The sequence below is a fragment of the Danio aesculapii genome, chromosome 23, assembly GCF_903798145.1.
Source record: "Danio aesculapii chromosome 23, fDanAes4.1, whole genome shotgun sequence".
NCBI classification, from domain to species: domain Eukaryota; kingdom Metazoa; phylum Chordata; class Actinopteri; order Cypriniformes; family Danionidae; genus Danio; species Danio aesculapii.
In genome coordinates this window covers 11,523,974-11,544,577 of record NC_079457.1, presented here as the reverse complement: position 1 = coordinate 11,544,577, position 20,604 = coordinate 11,523,974, and the positions used below count along the sequence as shown (strand labels likewise).

The 20,604-nt window shown below is 36.4% G+C and overlaps 1 protein-coding gene across 1 annotated transcript in view; it reads right to left on the bottom strand.

Annotated features, from left to right (window-relative positions):
* spryd3 (SPRY domain containing 3) overlaps nt 1–20,604 on the bottom strand; it is an 87,580-nt gene that overhangs the window by 36,250 nt on the left and 30,726 nt on the right. Inside the window, exon 7 of the mRNA XM_056448840.1 lies at nt 1,963–2,112. Coding sequence (XP_056304815.1) covers nt 1,963–2,112 — 150 coding nt within the window. The remainder of the gene's footprint in view (nt 1–1,962; nt 2,113–20,604) is intronic.

Below are 20,604 nucleotides of genomic sequence, written 5' to 3'. Positions count from 1 at the left end.
TTATTTTTATTTTGTTTTGTTTATTTAATTGCTTTTTTACTTTAAAATATGTAAATATATGCGAGGCGGTCAATAATTGTTACAATCATTTTGGATTGTTGTTTACTTTTCTCTTTCCAAGTTAAAATGTACATTAGTATTCCAAAATGAGGGTGGCACAGTGGCTCAGTGGTTAGCACTGTCAAGCAAAAAGGTTGCTGGTTCGAGTCCCAGTTAGACCAGTTGGCATTTCTATGTGGAGTTTACATGTTCTCCACTGTGTTCAAGTGGGTTCCCTCCGGGTGCTCTGGTTTCCCCCACAGTCCAAAGACATGCACTATAGGTGAATTGGCTAAGATAAATTGGTCTTAGTATGTGTGTTAATTAGTGTATGGGTGTTTTCCAGTATTGGGTTACGGCTGGAAGGTCATCTGCTGTGTAAAACATTTGCTGGAATAGTTGGTGGTTCAGTCCGCTGTGGTGACCCCTGATAAATACGGGACTGAGTCGAAGTAAAATGAATGAATATATGTTTTTAAAAAAATTTATTCATACAATGAAAGCGAATAGAGTCCAAAAATGACAAACAGCACTATAACAACACCTTAAAAAGTAGTTCAATGACTCACATTTCAAACTAAACATGATTGAGAACTATGCCAGAGGGAAGGATTTTTAGCCAATAATGACTTCAAATTCTGGGCTGTTGCTCATACAGTGATTCTACAGGGCTTAAAAAAGACTGATAGCGCATGACTCATTTTCTGCAAACCTTTTACAGTGCAGTTTTGGACCTTGAAAGTCACTGGTCACCATTTGACAGAAGAAACTAAAGTGATTTGGCTCAACTTGTATATGAGTACATGATGACAGATGAGTGAACTTTTCATCCGAGTATGACACTTCTCAAACTGCTGCTTCTATTTGCACACACAGCACCTCAGGGCATGTTATAATGTCAAACCATGCCTGTTATGAGGTCACAGTGTTGTAGAGACGCATTAGCAATATCTTGGTTTATATTCAGAGCTTACTGTACACTCATTTTTATCCATTTGTTTTTATCCATACCAGGGTATATACACAAATTAGAGAGAAAAATTTAATACATTTTCAAGACCTTTTTAAGACTTTATTCATACATTTTAAAGCTCATCTCCCCTTTAGGTTTCCCCGTTAACATTGGCGACATTTTAACTTACAGTATGTTTACTAAATACTGATTGTACTTTCATTGATTTAAGCCAATGCAATTATTACAAGAAACTTCTAAAGGCCTTTCTAAAGGATCTTTTCTGTTATTTATATGAGGGCAAAAAAGCACTTTGAATTGCCACTGTGTAGGAAACGTGCTATATACATAAACTTGCCTTGCCTTATACAGCGTCAATGTTGTAATGTAATTAAAATACAATCAGATAAATAGACTTAAGCGTTCATTTAGATGTTCAAGTGTAAAACGGGATGAAAGATCGTGTTAACGCTAGCATCATCATAAATAGCAGCAGGATAGTGCTGAATCTCCAATGAAAATACCAGGATAAAATAAATGTGGTGGGGAAAAATGTAATTTGCGGTGCTTCTTGTCCGGTCTGAGACCCACTTTATATCGTATATCAATCGGGGAGTGAAGATTATTAATTTTTTTTAAAAATCAGATCCTAAACATGGCGATTTTGTAGGCAAGACAGTTCACCAGGGGCACTTGGGCTGGCTGACAGACTGAAAATTAATAGTCCCCATAATAATTAATATACCCCATTGCGTAATCATCACTGACCAATAGCAGCTCAAAAATGTTTAAGACCAAAACAAACTCCCCAAAAAGTTTGCTTTGGTGAGCTGTTTCAAACTGCCGAAACACTCAAAAAGTTCTTAGTTTTGGCCAGATTTTGTTCAAAATAACCCAATATCAGTACTTTTTCGATTTAGTTTGAAGCATATTGGTGGTTTAAATAAGCAACAATACAGCAGATGACTTACTCTTCTTGCCAGACCCAGGGCGATATAGCACTTCTCTCCGGGATCCACAATCTCTACTTCAAAATAGTGACTTCTGGTGGTGAGGGGCTGCCGGGCCTGAGCAAGACCCACGTCCATCAGGCTCTTCCCTTTCCCAACATATTCCAGAAGCTGCGGCAAAAACATCATAGACTTGATCAGAACTCATTCAGAAAAATGATCAGATGAACACTAATGTGAACACTATTCACTGTTTCAAAGGGTGGTCTTGAGTGAAATGAACATCATACAAAAAACACTGAAGTAATTTGCAGCTCATGACATATGAATAATTCAGATTGAGTATTAATGCATTTAGTTTGTTTCTGATGACAAAGTTTCTACATGATTTCCATTTGATAATTCCTTGCATTTCCAGATTACAATTTCCAGACTTCTCTACAGATTATTCAGATCATTATTAAATGTCAATGAATGGATTTAAATTCAACTGCTATCAAGTACTAGTATGTAACCATATGGAGTCAGAATCTCTATGCATGTAATTAAGTTGCCTAATAATAATTGTAGCTCTAGCTCATCCATTTTATTCCTGCAGATAGCCCTCTGTGAAAGTTCATCTGCTTTCTAGACTATAAGCTAAACATAACTACCATGATTTAAAGACTAGACTGAGATCCAATGCAATTGTTTGGCAGAGCTGTTAGCCTGCTCCTCCAAACAACATATAAAATTAAGACATTTGTTATTATTTAGACATTTGTTATTATTTATACATTTGTTATTATTTATACATTTGTTATTATTTAGACATTTGTTATAATTTTTTTAGTAAACTTGGAACAAGAGTCTGGAAACATGAATAGATGTCTATACTCTGCAACATTTTTTCCATACTTTACTCCAATAAAATTTCATACTTTGTAGAAAGCCTGTGACATGCTGAAAGTTCTCGAACTCAAGTATGGGCCACACTAGGGCTTCACAATATATCGTTTCAGTATCAATACCGCAATGCGATCATTCACAATAGTCACATTGCAAGATATGCAATGTTGAGACTGTATAATAATGTATTGTTTGCATGTGTTTATAAGGGCTGTGACTGTATGAGGATTTTTAAAGCATTTAAGCATAAGAAATAGTTAGTAACTTTAGTAAAAATTAATTTTATTGAATTATTTTAATAATCATTATTAAATTATAATACCAAAATACTGTTAGACAATGGTACAACACTGTTTAAAGAGTTCACAATTCTATTTTTGTACCCCTACCCCTTCCCCTTGGCCCTTACAACCAAGGGTTAAGGGGAAGGGCTTCAAAATTGACCACTAAGAATTGGGACAGCACTACAGCACCTGCACACATCATCATATGTCATCGCGATCTCATGCTTCATGTGAGATCAGACGATGGCGACTGCTGTAGTTATTACAGGTGTGCTATTTTTGGTATTTATCTTCAGGAAATCACTGAAGGCATATATTATGTTATCATAACGATCTAATGTGGCAATAAGATCGTAACTGTAGTGTGTATTTACACAGTGGCCATATTCATCTATGTAAACACATGAAAACAACAATAACATTATGGCAGACACTGTAAACGGCTCATTTTCAGTTACTAGACATTACTGACAGGGTATTTGAGTGTCATCAAGTGTCAGAATGTTGTGCGACTGCTGAACAGAATTATTAGGGATTATAGATTTTCAAAGATTTTCAAAAAGCATGACTGTAAAACATGAACGCGGTTATGAATATATTAAAACGTATTTGTTTGTCATAAAAATTCATAATAATGACAAAAAAAAAAAACAAATTTGTGGATCTCCTTACTTCTGGGTGTAACTAACTGCCGTTGTGGCTGGTGTATTCTGGTACATTTTCTTGCCCCTTGGTTTCAAGTGTGGTCATTAAAAATCTTCGTTTGAAGGGCCCTACGCCTTCAAGCTAAAGAGAATTGGGAAACCCTTACCCCTTGGCGTGCACGTGCAAAACAAGGGGTAGAGGTAAGGGGAAGGGCTAAGGGGTAGAATTGGGATTGGGCCTTATTGCAGGTTTGGCATGTTGCCCTGAAAGAGAACCCTAAGCTCGAAGATAACTGAGCCCAGGGCTCCCGCCTAGTCATTTAGCATAAAGGAGGTACAAGATCGCGTAGGTCTCAAGAGCTCCCCCTGGTAAAGGAGGAAAATGAGGAGATGGACGAGTGGATTCTTCCGAAATGAAGATGGTCTGAAATGAAGGGGACGTAAGGTGAAAATGGGCTTTTTATTGTAGGCTTGGATTAATCTGATGGGTTTATTGATGATTACAGATGAGAGACCAGACGCGATCAATCAATCATCTCATGTGCTCCTCTCAAAATTAGTTTATAAAACCAAAATTCATCCTGCCATGGCTACATTACAGCTTCTCATTCAAAACATTCAGTCATTGTTGTTGTTTTTTTAATAGCGGATTATAATTGCACCAAAATGTATTAAAAGGGTAGTGAATTATAACAGAGCAAACTTTGCTGTAATCGTAGTAGTGCTGTGTATTATTTGTTTAACCTTTTAAGGTGACATGCTGACTGACTGACTGACTGACTGATACGTGAAGCCAGCAAACACCACGTAGCTTTCAGTTGAGATGAACACGGTTTCCATAATTATACTTTATTTATAGATGAATATCTATGGTTCTGCATACAATGACTTTATCTTGTTGGAGTTTACAGCCATTTCACTTTAGGACGCATTAATGCCGTTCTGTAGGTCTATTGGAGACGCTCATAAATAATTCTAGCAAATCTAATACATGTTGGAGACATACTCATTACATAAACGCACTAAATCCCACTTCAGCAGCGTTTATTAGAGAGCGCACAAGAAAATCTGCGCTTGAGCAGTAGATATTTGAGAATGCGCGAGAAGTTTTGTGCATGAACAGATTAAATTGTGATGCAAGCAAAGAGATTCGAATTTACATAAACGCCATCTCGACTTGTAATACTGCACTTACGACATTTATTATTAAAATAACGCCATAGGTAGTTGGTAGATCTGTGTAAAAGGCCTGCTAACACAGTTGGAAAAAATCCTAAAGGAAACACTGCTGTATCTATCTATCTACTCTATGTAATTTGTTTATTACATTTTATGCAGATGCACATTCCTACAGAATCATACCAAATAACTCTAAAATTATAAATTCTTTTCAAAAAGAGATATTCCAAGTCATCTGGTGAAATTGTATTGATATCATATATCTCACAGACTAACAAAATATTGCAATGTTAGATTTTTCCAATCTTGTGTAGTCCTAGACCACCCCATCAAACTTAGTGTAACAGCACCTAGAGGGTAACCGTCATAAATCAGACATATCTACAAACCAGTCTTCCTGGCAGTGAGAAGGTTTGGGATATTGGATCTGTTGCGCCGCAAACACACCTGGCTAAAATTCAGCTTTTCAAGCAGAGGAAGATAAGAATTTATGCCAAGCTATCAAGTTTCATGTTTATATGTAAGTTTAAATACCTTTGAAAAGGCTTTTTAACAAAAATGATTTAGCAATGACACTAAAGAGGCTGCATGTAAGATTTGTCATGTACAGATCTTTTTTTGTGATTTGCCAATATGCAAACAGCTTGAAATAAAAACAAATAACAAGATAGCACTTTCAGCAACCTCCCAGGCTGTCTATGATTGTCAATAAAGAATCCTAAAAAAAAATCCTTAAGATGCAAAAATATTATCAACATTGATCATATTACATGTTTTTAAAGATAAGCTCACAGTTGGGTGCGGGATTTTTACAATCCTTAATGCTTGTAGCTTGTCAGACATGTCATGAACATGACTTCCATGCTAATTTTGACAAAGCATGCCTCGATAATAAATTTAATAATCTTTAATTAATTAAATTAATAATGGAATTTTTGTATTGGTTTGAAATTGTTGCTCTGATTGCATGATCAGTCTTGGAGCTTCTATTGGTTCTTGGTTTGACAAGATCAAGACTTGAAAGATCAAGTCACACAGCAGGAAAGAGTCTGAAATCTTTGGAAAATTTGATTACAACAACCTCTAAGCGGCTGTCAGAAAACATCAAACCAACGATCAAAAACCACACATTTCAGCATAGGATTTAAGAAATCTTTTAGGATTTGCCAAAATTGCCTCAGATGACCAAATCATGACTGAAATCGCAGCATGAGCAGGGCTTTTAACAGAAAATCGTGCTTATAATCATGATTTTTGAAGTATCATTTGACACTGAAAACTGAAAAAATGATGCTAAAAATTCAGCTTTTCCATCACAGGAATAAAAATTAATTAGTATTTGCAATCAAATAAATGTACAACTTTTGAACAGCAAATGTATGAATTTATCAGGAAAAACACTGAATGATGGCTTCGAGCTCTAGGCAGTAAGGAGAAGTATATTTACAATAACAATTGACATGAAATCAGATCAAGTATGGGCAAACCCGAATACAGAAAAATGATGACACATCTTTTGATTGACTTTTTCCATCTGGTGTTTAAGGAGACATGTTATATGATCATCAGTGAAGGTTGACCTGTCTACAGTAAGTTCATGGAGTAGCAAGGGTTGGGCTTGGTCTTTCAGTTACAGACATGTGGGTGATATTGACAGCCCCACCCAGCCTTACAAATGAAAAGAAGAATTCACCAATGGAACCATTTTGAAATGGCAAGAGGTCAAGTTTCTGTCAAACATTTCATTCAACAGTAGCAGAAATCTGATATTAGGAAAAACAAATAAAAAAGATTTCCTCAGTTTGAAAGTCTGTTTAGATGCAGATTAAGAGATTTAATTAGGATTTAAGGAGAAACTACTGTTTTCCATGGACTCTAAAACTAGTGATCTCTCAAGCATTCAATTCAAAAGGTCAAAATCTTCTACAATGTAAATTTATTCATGTTGTCCCAACACAAATGTAAAACTTAACAAATGTAAGTGGACTGAAGATAAAATTGTTCAACTTAAAGAGCAATTTTTCCATTTTAGACATTTTCATTGTGATCACAATGCTTGCACTATTTTTATATTTACATATTTTTATATATTATAGCCATATCACCCTGCAGCCCACGACGGGTTACTCGTTACTCGGTTTGGAAGAACATGATGGTGATTAATTAATAACATGATTTCCATTTCTGAGTGAATGAACACTTTAAAAACTAACGTTGTGCTTCTCTTGACAGCACATATCTATAACGCCTAAAAAAATGCTACTGCTCTAACACCGCTTCCGGCTCCATGGCTTTGTGAGCAAAGCTTCTAAATTCACGACACATCATCGTGATTACTTTCAGATTTCTACTGGTTGCCATTAATTACTCAGAAATTTCCATGTGCAAGGGCAGAATCATTTATTAGTGCAATGGAAAAATTTCTCCAATGCCATCCACAATAACCTCTGGTATCCTTGTTTACAGTTTAACGGTACATGACTGCAGGTCAGACGGAGACTGGCAGGGGGCCTCATGCAACCACATGCTGATCATGACCACACTTCTTCTTCAAAAAATGTCAAAACTGTGCGTGCAAAATCAAATGCAGCTAAATGGACATGTACAGATTGCTGTCAGTTGTCCAAGAATATCCCCCACTGACATCAAAACAACTACAGAAAGAAAGATGCTTGACCCTGCAAACAATCAGCCATCGCTTTGATCAATCCAACTAAACTGATCAGTATTCAATATGCAAAAATGTCCATTTCTTAAACAGAAGACCTTCTCTTTTTATTTCCTGAGGCTGTACCCACCAAGGGTCTGATATTCATTCATTCATTGCTATTAAAGGAACACTTCATTTTGGGGGGTTAAAAGCTAATTTTACAACTCTCCTAGAGTTTTATCCATTTTGAATCCATTCAACTCATCTCAGGGTCAAATGAGAAGACTTTTAGTTTAATTTAGCACAATTCATTGAATTAGATTGGACCATTAGCATCTGATTAGACCATTAGTATAAAAAAGCTTTGATAACTGTCCTATTTAAAGTTTGGCTATTACATCATGCGTTAAGGCAGACAGAAAAGGAAAAGTTTCTATATTCTAGACCAATATGGCTACAAACTAAACTTTTGTGAATTCTTTGAGATGCTAACGGTCTAATCCAATACAATGAATTATGCTAAGCTAAGCTAAACGTGCAGACGCCAGACCTGAAGATGGGCTGAATGAATTCAATAACAATAAAACTCAACTATGTAACTCTAGGAGCCTTAATTGAGCCTTTCCTCCCCAAAAATGGTGTGTGCAATGCAAAGTGGTTCAACATAAACCTCTTTCATGCCAGGACAGTTGCCTGCTCATTTGAGGATGGAGGCAAAATTGCACCTAGTCACACCTTCCTGCCTCCTTGATGCTGAGTAATGGGAAGGCTGTCTACTTTTATACCACTCCTAAGGCTTTTAACAGCTCCCAGCATGCACGGATGACAGCGCTGACAGATCCAACATGCTCTCGAACGTCACCATCCCCAGATCTACGTGGAGGCGGCAGCTTGTTTTGTTGACCCGCTGCCCCGGCAACACGTCCAATATTGCGGGCAAAACTTCCTATTAGCGTTGGACACAAAAACGGAGACGCCCACAAGTGAAGTAGCTGAGATGTTTGTCTCGTTCATCACACGTCTTCAGCCCTTTAAAACAGTCTATGATTTGACAGCCTCAAATAATGTTGTTAAAAGTTGGCTGTCGGATAGCAGTTACGGGCTGTCGAAATGTAATTTAACCTTAATTCAACTAGTTCTTCAGAATGTGTTAAGTCAAACTTGCCATTCAGCTGCTTGTCTAATTGACACAACATTATAATAAAAGCCTCAACATGCAGACTACGTTCTGCGGAGCGCTGGGAATTCCTGTCACTTTCCAAGACGGTCTTAAAAAGCAAAACAAAATTATTTCAAATGATCTATGACAGAAAAGTACTTTTGTATGTTTATATGTTTACATCATGTCATCCCAGTAAAATTCTTATTCTTGGACAAGATGTGGCAAGTATATCCCCATCCCTTTTTTTACCTGAGTAAAGAGGTAATGAGATACTTGAAGTACATTTTTATATGGGTTTGAATAATATTTATAATATATAAAATACAATACATTATATATATATATACATATATAAAATACAATACATATATATATATATATATATATACATATACATATATATATATATATATAAATAAATAAAATAATCATAATATTGTTCAATCAAAAAAGTGAAATTGGTTTATTTCGAGATAAAGGCAAAAAAAATATATATAACAAAAAAAAAATGAACTTAAGGATCAAAAATAAATTATATATATATATATATATATGAGAGCAATATCACACGAGTAGCAGTGCGAGGCATGCGTAAGTGTCCCACCAGTGCTGATATACAGCCATATCGCACTGCTACGAGTGTGATATTGTGTTTATACAACAGTTCGACACAATATTTATATAGATAAGTAAAATATTATGGGCCAGTCTATGTATTTCATATAACTGCTGATCTACTGGGATTATCACGCTCAACCATCTCTAGGGTTTACAGAGAATTGTCAGATAAAGAGAAAATATCCAGTGAGCGGCAGTTCTGTGGGCACAAATGCCTTGTTGATGCCAGAGGAGAATGGCCAGACCAGTTCGAGCTGATAGAAAGTAACTCAAATAACCACTTGTTACAACCAAGGTATGTAGAAGAGCATCTCTGAATACACAACACAACACATCCAACCTTGAGACCACACCGGGTGCCACTCCTGTCCTGCATTTCGTTGCCCCTGCATTTCGTTGCCTTGTACTTGTACATGTGTGATGACAATAAATTGAATCTAATCTAATCTAATCTAATAACAGGAAACTGAGGCTACAATTCACACATGCTCACCAAAATTGGAAAAACAGAAGATTGGAAAAACATTGCCTGGTCTGATGAGTCTCGATTTCTGCTGCGACAGTCAGAATTTGGCATCAACAACAAGAAAGCATGGATCTATCCTGTCTCGTAACAACGGTTCAGGCTGGTGGTGGTAGTGTAATGGTGTTGGAGATATTTTCTTGGCACACTTTGGGCCCATTAGTACCAATTGAGCATCGTGTCAACACCACAGCCTACCTGAGTATTGTTGCTGAGCATGTCCATCTCTTTAAGACCACAGTGTACCCATCTTCTGATGGCTACTTCCAGCAGAATAATGCACCATGTCATAAATTGTGAATCATCCCAAACTGGTTTCTTGAACATGACAATAGCCCCTGGAAAGAGCGCGTTCACGCTTAGAACGTGCTGACGTGAGATGTCTACTTTAGCCAATCAGAACACTCAGACGCATTCACGTCCGCACGGTTTATGAAAATAAAAGCCTTTGGATGTTTTTCCAGACACATTTAGCTTCTAGATGTTATTCAGATAACATTTCTATGTTCCTTCCTAACACCAACTGTGTAAAAAATTCAATTGCTTGACGTGTGTGCACGTTAAGGAGCCGGTGAGCGCTGGCACACACACATATTATGTACATCTCGACATGTGAAAGTGTTCCTCCATGTGCTTTCATACAAGTTGTTCACAATACTTATCCATCCACATCATTTGTAATGTAGTCAAGTGTGTAAACATTTAGCTGCGGTTCGCATTTCTGTCTTTGGATGTCTCACAAAGCAGCTGCATGAAGGCTAAAGCTTTAAATAAAAGTAAAACCATCAAGTAAAGGCAGACCCCTTCCATGTTTACGAATACAAGTGCTGCCGTTTACAGGTCATTTCTGGTTAATGTCAGAATTTACCAGTATTTTAGAATAGATGTGTGAATGGTCTTTTCTATAAAAATTTCAGAACGTCCGTGCCTGTGTGAACAGCTATTTAATGAATTTACCGATAAAGTAGTTTCTGAAATTTTCTGGATGTATTCAGGTATCACTGTGTGAAAGGGGCTAATGAGTTCACTGTACTCAAATGGCTTTCTGCCACTTTTTTAAATGATCAACTAGAAGACAAGTTATTATTTGTTGCTCTTACAACTGGGATCGACAACAAGACTTTTTTTCAAGGTAGTGTAGATTTCTTGGCATTGGTCAGAGCCCCCTAATTCCCCAGAGCCCTAAGCGGCTACTTATCTCACTTATTGGTTAAGTCTAGCCCTGTCTCAAACTGTAACCCAACAATTGAGTTTATCCATATTTTAATGAAATCTGCTTTAAAAAACAACAACGTGCAAGTAGCTTGGCTAGATAGTGAGTTCTGTGCGAGCCATGCTTTACACATCACTATAATATAAGGAAAAACCTTGTTTGACCACAAATTTTTGGCCACACACAGTCTACTTTCATATCATCTCCATGAACCGATCACTGGTGCCCAGAAGCTAAAATATCAGATCAGCCACTGTTCAAGCATGTACTGTAAAGATACTCTTAAAAGACGATCACGTACAACACGTACATTCATCTGTCTGGGCGACTTGTTCTCAAGTTAATCATGTCACGTCCACTCTACTACATCTAGCAGCAAGAAAACACGTCAGTCTGGACTGTTTTTAATTGTTTTTCTATGCTAATACACCCTTGATGGATGTCTTTGAACATTTCGACGCGTCTCACTAACACGTTTTTAAGACGCCGAGACAAGCTAAAAAGATTAAGATAATTGCGCTGCTCCTGGCTGTGGACACCAACAAGAGTTTCTAAAGGAGCCTAGATTACGAAGAAGTAGAAAAAAGCTTGCTATTGAAGATATAAGAATACAGTTTGTTACTAGTGTTGTATGATATTATAAAGAAATGACATTACAATATTTAGTTTTTTTTGCGATATACAGTTAAAGTAATAATTATCCGCCCTCCTGTGGATTTATTTTCTTCAAATATTTCCCAAGTAGTCTTTGAGAGAGTAAGGAGTTTAACACAGTATTTCTGATATTTTTTTTTCTTCTGGAGAAAGTCTTATTTGTTTTATTTTGGCTAGAATAAAAATAGGTTCAAAAAACATTTTAAGGTCAATATTATTATGAAGCAATACTTTTTTTGATTGTTTACAGAACAAACCACTATTATACAATGATTTGCCTAATAACCCTAACCTGCCTAATTAACCTAATGAAGCCTTTAAACATCATTTTAAGCTGAATACTAGTATCAGTTATCAGAAGTGAGTTATTAAAACTATTATGACTTCAACTGTATATTGCGGTATCAATGTCATTTCATAAGATGATTTAAATGACTATTAGAAAAGAATTAATTTCACATTGTGATCATTTTTGTTTATAATAAAGCAAAACTAAATCAGAAGCAAAAAAATATATAAATGTAAAATAACTGTAGTGTAATCACATGTAAAATGTGTAGTCACTGTAATAAAAAAATGCAATTAATCTGTGTTAAAGCAATTTGATAATTTGATAATTATGAACAAATGGTTTAAATTATGCTTATATTAGCTTAGAATTTTAAAGTCGCATGTCTTAAAATATACATTTGTTCACTGCAGTAGGGTATAACTTTGTTTGTGTTCTGAACTCATACAGATTCTCTACTGCATATTTGCACACTGCAAAATCGATACTGAAACGATATACTGTGCAGTATATCTTTGTCTACTATATATTCAAGATAGGCTCATATTGAAAATATACCCCTATATACATTTCTGGAGAGCACGAATTATGTAGCCAGAGGTATACATAATTATGGCTGCATTTCGTCTTCAAAACAAACGCAACGGGGAAGTATTTTGGACATTTTTTCGCTGTTACTAGTTTGTCCTGTGGCTCGCCGCGTACATCGGAGAATTTGAGATGCAGAGCGGAGCTGACCGTGATAACAGGGATTCAAGTCCGGCGAAGAACGGTTCCAGTAGTATGCGGGTATAATAAACAATTACATAGCAGGGTGAGAATGTGGTAAAATCTGAAAATGTGATAAAAATCAGGCTGCCACGAGGGCTTTCTTTTTCTGAATTGCTTTTGAAAACACTGTCGGTTGGGTTAAGGGAAGTGGGTGGGCTCTGGTAAATTGGTGCTTTTTAAAAAACTATTGGTTGTGTTGAGAGAAAAAGGAGTGTGGGTCAGTCAGTCAGTCAGTCCAGTCAGTCTCTGGTGGATTTACGTGAGAACAACAGGTGCGAATGGCACTCATGAGAGAAATTTGAGATCTCAAAAAACATACACAGCAGCTTATGGTGGATTTGCGAAAACAAAAACTGCAAAAAAACATACCTCCTAGGACATATTTGGTGCTTTCCAGAAATATATATAGGGGTACGTAATCAGAATGAGCCTGGGTTGTATATATTTGTTACAAGTTATTTTTTGCCCATATAATGAAAGCATAATGTTGTATGGATGTCCATCAAATATTGTTTTAACGTCTGCAGAAAAACTTAAGTAAAACTGTTTTGGAACAAAATGAGTAATTATAATGGAATATGGATATCTATAACAGAAATTGTGGCTTTTATTTAACAAATTACCTGATCACATCAATGTAAGCTTATAAATTTGTTTGACATTTCACCCTGGATTATTAGTGAATCACTCAAAATACATTATATACTGTAGGCATTTCCAAGAAGAACGAGCAATTAAAACACATACCTGTCAGCCAAGCCATAAGTAATGGAACGTCATGTAATATTTATGGCTATGGGTGCAGTATAAGCTACCTGGGCTAGAATAAACAGCTGGATAAAGATTTATAAAGCCTTTATGGTTTGTCTGGATTACTTTCACCATTCATACTTATTTCCAATGACTAGGCATTAGCCAACCATAACAGTGGGTGTTTTAGGTGCACCAAAGTCACGGGTTTAAATTAAAATGTATAGACATGATGGAAAACATAACAATATTAATGTTTCAAAGCAAAAAAGAAAAGATTTAATTTTAGTGTATGCAATAAAATATGTTTTTTTAATCATTCATGTATCTCTGTTTAAAAAAAAAAGAGACTTTGTTGTAAATTAAAATGTTTTCTTGACCTCTATTTCAAAACAATGATATGTAAATACTTGACAATATGTAATGGAGAAATATGTATCCACTGAAATCGTTGGCTTGTAATCAACACTGAGCCCACGTGGATTTATTATTATTATTATTTTCTGATCTTAATGGTGGCTTGGTCTATGGCTTCTTTCATCACCATTTAATAGATTCAATGATCACTACCAGTTAATGCTGCAGGGAAGATGTTGCCCAACCATAATCATTCACTCCTGCCAAAAGGACTGTGACTGATGCTGTTAGACATTATGTGCTAAAAGATTGTTACATACGTAGATGGCTCTGCACATTTCAACACCCTAACCCCACCCCCCCACAAAAAAAGTGGCTGTCGCATTATAGAAGATCGACCACTAGAATTCTTTCAGTTTCCTTTTTGATTAGTTCATGATGAAATGACGCAGGAGTTAAAAATAAACCGATACATACTTGACCTTTCTGACAATTATGGCAATGGTTCTCTGAAAACAGAAAAAATAAATAAATTAACAAAAACTATTCTCCAGAGGATTTTATTCACTGTTAACCAGATTATAAAAACAGTTCCAAACAGGGTCATTGGTGACTGTGTGTATATGTAATTGCAATAATCATAGTAATAACTTAATTGCACTAAGATGTTTACATGACACACAAACTGCTTCACTCATATTTACATGCATTTTCAACTATTCTAATTATTTGCATACCCCTAAAGAAAAATTGCTGTACTTTTCGCGTAATAGGTCATCATTTAAAACTACCAGCATCAAATGCAAATTGCATTTCTAGGGATGTATTTGAAGGTTATTCAGCACAGAACACTGCAATGCTGCTGTAACTGGGTTTGACTTTGCTGCATCTGCTTCTGTGCACCATCTCTGGATAAAGATATGGAACAGAAGCTGCACTATGAGTTGTACTGACAGAGTTTAATGATTCGAATGGAGTGAAAAAAGCATCTAAATAATGTCAAAGAAGTATGTATTTAAATGCACAGTGTTTATGCATGTCCAAGCACATGCTTACATGGGTCAGAGGAATAATATTGCAATTAAGGTGTTTACTTGCCTCTTATTGTGATTTAAACACAGAATGAACTTAGATTACACTGTAAAAACTACATTGCTCATTGGTTGTATACATATTAGCAATTGCATTATCTATTAGGGGTGTAACAGTACACATAAGTCACAGTTTGGTACATACCTCAATTTTGGGGTCACGGTATGATAGGGGTCGGTTTGGTACAACAGCAAAAAGTAACAAATGTGCTCCTCACACATTAGCACTGTGTTTTTTAGACGGTATGTTAAGATGAAACAGTTTCACTTTTACACAGTGGTGTTCATTACTGTCAGTTCCACAGCAGTGGACCAATCAGAAGAATTTGGAGGTGGGGCAAGCGTTGCGAGATTCTGTGTAACAAGTTGGCATGACAACTACGACATGGCAGAATCATTTCTGATCTCTGCATCTCACATTTTCAGACGCAAAGGCACAGTCTTTTTCATATAACAGTGGCTGAACAACCGGACTGACTGTTTCCTTGTGGGAGAGCACGAACCCAACCATAACCCCAAACTGTGACTGTTTAGGACAAATACATATACGGTTACAACCCTACAATCTACATTTACTCTATTCTTCCCCCAGTTAAACAGCCAATTACAATTTTACTATTTATTTTGGGAGAAGTTGATGAATTAATATGTTGTAAATCCAGCAGCTCTAATCTCTCCACTCTCCACTAACATGGCGGTACCCATACCCACCATAGATCAAATAATATGATAATTATAAAGCTGTTGTCAAAGGATGCCTTATACACATTCTGACACATATTTCAAGACTAGAATATCAGACATTTCATAAAATAATTGGGACATGTGTCAATATTTACAGAAAGGGGAAAATATCTTTTCTTTTTTATAGTGAAGGTGATGTTTTTGTCGGTGGATGTGATATTTCTTATGATGAAGATGGTCAAATATGTATATGGAAGTAATATGATTATAGCCCTTTTCACACATATAGACCTTTCCAGAAAATTACAATTTTCCAGAAAGGTCAGTATGTGTGAACAAGCCCTTTTTGAAAATACCGGTAATTTCATTCTGGCAATTTTCCGGAAAAAGAAGTTGTAACATTACCGGTAATTTTCCAGAGTTCTGCTTTGTGTGAACACAGAAAGAAAATTGCCGGAAAGAGCGCGTTTACGCTTAGAACGCGCTGACGTGAGACGTCTACTCCAGCCAATCAGAACATTCAGACACATTTACTTCCGCGCCGTTTATGAAAATAAAAGCCTTTGAATATTTTTTTCCAGACACATTTAGCTGCTATATGTTAGTCAGATGACGCTTCTGTTTCTTCCTAATGCCAACTGTGTAAATAATTATAGATAAAATGCTTATGCTAAGCTGTTGTTTGTTTACCTTCAAGTTCTGCTTCCTTCAGTTGCTTGACACGTGTGCACGTGAAGCAGCCGGTGAGCGCCAGCACACACCCATATCATGTACATCTCGACATGCGAAAGTGTTTCTCTACATGTTTTCATTTCAGTTGTTCACAATACTTATCTATCCACAGAGTTTGTAATGTTGTCAAATGTTTACAAATACATGCGCAGCAGTTTAGAGCTCATTTCTGGTTATTGATGCAAACCATACTATTAAACTTGACACAATGTCATTTTTTAATGTGACCATGGCGATGATTTCAAAATAAACCGTCCCATTAAAAATACAGGTAGGTCAGAGGGAATATTTAAAACCTACATTGAAGGGGTTAAATGAGCAATAAATTGAGAGCAATGACAGCTAAAAACTGCATCAGACCTCTTCCTTTAATTTCAATTGACAACCACATCTTGTTTTTTTATCAAAAAAGGATGCAAACCCAATGGAAATGACATGTTAATCCAGGTTAAGTGCCTCTCCCTGTCACAGATAAGTCATCGTTTCCTTTTTTCTCACAGTCTTAAGTTCCTTTTGAAGGGTAAAGTGATGTTCCATTGCTCTCACACAATGAGTTTCAAACCAAACCATTCAGTTGTGGGAAACAGTTGAACTCGGGCTGACCAAAAAGCTGGTGCATTGATACGGACACAAATGGCTGATCAGATGAACTCCAGTCCAAATGGAAATGAAACTGCATCCAACTGCGCTGTAGGGATGTTACTCGAAAAAAAAAGAAGAGCAGAGCAGGAACAGATGTCCCTGGTAGCTTATTCAAGATGCAACTATGAAACACGTCTGACAGCGGTTACTGTTACAGTAATACAGTAAAAGAGGCCATAATGATAATGAATAATGAATTCCCGTCCAGACTTAATTGTGCAAGTGCGGCTCCAAAAGCCAAACCAGAATTAACCATGCCGCAGTCACAAATACAGCGCCAGGAGGCTTGAGGACTGTCATGTGTACAACAGTAAAGTCTAAATCATTTCTCCGACGGGGGACGAGGGACTGTACAGTAATGGGTTGAACCATTTGAGTCACCCTGTCAGTTTCAGACACTCAGCAACATTGCCAGGCCTGATGAAACCACAAACACTCTGAGCTCAAGTGTTTTTTAAAAAAAAAAAAGTTTCTCAAAGACAAAGGAGGCCAAAGAGGCTGAGGCCATAAATTTCCGCTGTGAAGCCAGCATTCTCAGACGTTATCACTTCCAACCAGCTCATAAGCATGTGCGTGTGTGAGTCAGTCTGAGTGCCTGCATGAGGCTGGATGTGAGAATGTGCATGCAAGCATTGGTGTGGATGTGTATGTGTGCATGCTGGGTAAAGCGAGCAGTAGTCCTGGTTGCTGTCTGGCAGTCGCAGAGCCGTAGGGAGATTAGTCGTCGAGCGGCAGCTCTGCTGTAGTAACAGCTAAACTGATCTCTGTCATGCATTCGCATAGAACCGCACGTACACATCGGCGCCAGCCAAACGCCTCATAACACAAACACACACATACATACATAGACAGGTGACCTATGTGTGACAATTTATTTCTTCCTTTTGCTCCGGGCGAGAATGCATGCTGTAGATGTTGGCTTTGTATATATCAGGGCTAATCTAAAGATTTATGGGTCTGAGTAAATCACACTAATCCACCATTCTCCATATCATTTGATTGTAATTATCTCTTGCTGATGATGTGACTGCATTGTGCTGTTGCCAGATCCAGTAAGAGTATGGCTAAATTTAACACAGAATTTCCAGAATAACCCAGAAAGACCACTTAAATGAGATGGGAATGGGCTAATTAGTGGCTTTACACACAGGCTAACTGGAAAGAGAAGCGAAAGAGTCAGCAAATTCATCTGTGAAAGGGATCTTCCACTAAAAAAGCAACATTCTCAGCTGTAGAGCCGTAATCTTTTTTGAAACAAGATAAAAACAGTAGTATTGTAAGCTTATTATGATTAAAAATAACCACTTTATCTGCTCACTTGATCAATGCTAAGCTGAGAATTCCTTATTTTTACCAATGTTGAAAACAGCTTAACAAAAAGTTAGAAAAACAGCATTCCCTCAAATTATACATCTTATTAAAGCTATAGAATGTCATATCTGACAATTTAATGCATCTTTTTTTTTTAAACAGAAGCAAAAATTTTCCTAAACTTTAATGTCTTCTTTCATCTGAAAAATATCGATAAGCTACAAAGCATGCTATCTATCTCAGATGCAGAAAAGCTAGTTCATGCTTTTATGACTTCTAGGCTGGATAACTGTAATGCTCTGTTCGCTGGTTGCCCTGCATCCTCTATTAATAAACTTCAGTTAGTGCAAAATGCAGCTGCCAGGGTCCTTACTAGATAAAAAAAAAGACCACATCAACCCAATTTTTTCCTCCTTACACTGGCTGCCTGTTAAGTTCCGTATTGATTATAAAATATTGCTTCAAATAAACTAGCTCCTATTTATGTATTGTCTCGCTACAATCCAACACGCACTTTAAGATCTTAAAACTCAGGGCTTCTGGTAGCACCCAGAATAGCAAAGTCAACTAAAGAAGATCAAGCCTTTTCATTTATGGCTTCAAAACTCTGGAATAGCCTTCCTGATAATGTTCGACGCTCTGACACACTCTTTCAGTTAAAGAAATCTAGATTAAAGACCTATCTTTTTAATAAAGCATACACACAATGCACCACATAATGGTATGATGCATCATGCTAACAACATGCCAATTCATGCTAGAATCATGCTAACAATATGCTAATTCATGCTAAATTTATGCTAACAACATGCTAATTCAAGCTAGAATCATGCTAACACCATGCTAATTCATGCTAGAAACATGCTAACATGTTAATTTATGCTAATGTCATGCTATTACCAATCACAGACAGGGATTTTAAAGCTTTTTACTGGCTAGTTTCACTCTTTGAAGTGGTTACATTGTTGACTGCAGGGATCTTAAACATTATTTTAGCCAACTTGATACTTTTTCAAACTAAATAAACTACTTCCATGCATTATGAACAGCAGATACACCAATTCTTTTCTTTATTCTCTATTTTCATCTGGGCATACCCCATACCGAGGCCAAGAGATTGTGCAGCGGCAATTATGGGATTCAAGACCTGTAAAGAGATGATGCCAATCATCTATTACTTCGAGGACAACACATATACTTAATACACAAATACACTTCATTAAACATGTACACATAGACATCACCTATATGCTATAAAATTAAGGTTAATGATGTCTGAGTATAATAACTGTAACTTTAATTTAATTTGATTGTAATACAATAATGTACACTTTTTGTAAAGCTGCTTTGAAACAATAATTACTGTAAAACTGCACTATACAAAAAAACTTATTTTGAATTGAATTAATTTAGCATCAGTGAGCAAATATTGTAGTTGTATTTAAGTCATTTGAATGCATTTATAATTAGTAGATTTTCTCTTTTACTCAAGTTTTAGCTATTTTTATTTTTATTTAAATGGAAAAATTCAAACATTTTCTTGGGAACGAGCTTAATAAACACTCATGTCATTCAACTGATTAAAACGGAGAATCATGCAACTACATAAATGACAATATTTCTTTGTTACTTCATGCAAGATGAGTATGTAGACTATAAAGAACAACTGCAAATCAATCTGGGAGTGTTTAAGATTGTGTTAGTTCAATGATGGTTAGCTACACAATATGATACTTTCTTATCTAAACAGGAGTGGCTCTCTGATTGCAATGAACGTAAACACATGTACAGAAGTAGAACTACCTTGCTTGTCAAATCAATGCCATTGTAATCAGATCTATGGCCACTTCTGCAAGAGCTCATAAATAAAAACTCGGTTCCTCACATTGGTGTTAATCCAAACCTGTATGAGTATCTTTCTATAAAAGATGACCTAAAATGTCGATATATCTTATTTCCAGTTTTGAACATTCAAGTTAACCCGTCAGGACAGTTACTTGAGGCACGCAAGGACCAATAGGGTGTGGTGCCAATGACGTCAATCCCAAGATGGCATGCCAGGTTTAAATAAGCAAATACGTTCATGTCTTCTTTTGTATTCTAAAGTAATTAAATGATCTCAGAGATTTCATTGTTGGGGGGGTGGAGGATTATTCCTTTACCCCATTTAAGGTTCATCCATCTAATAAATTCATTGCATTGTTACTGAGTGACATCATAT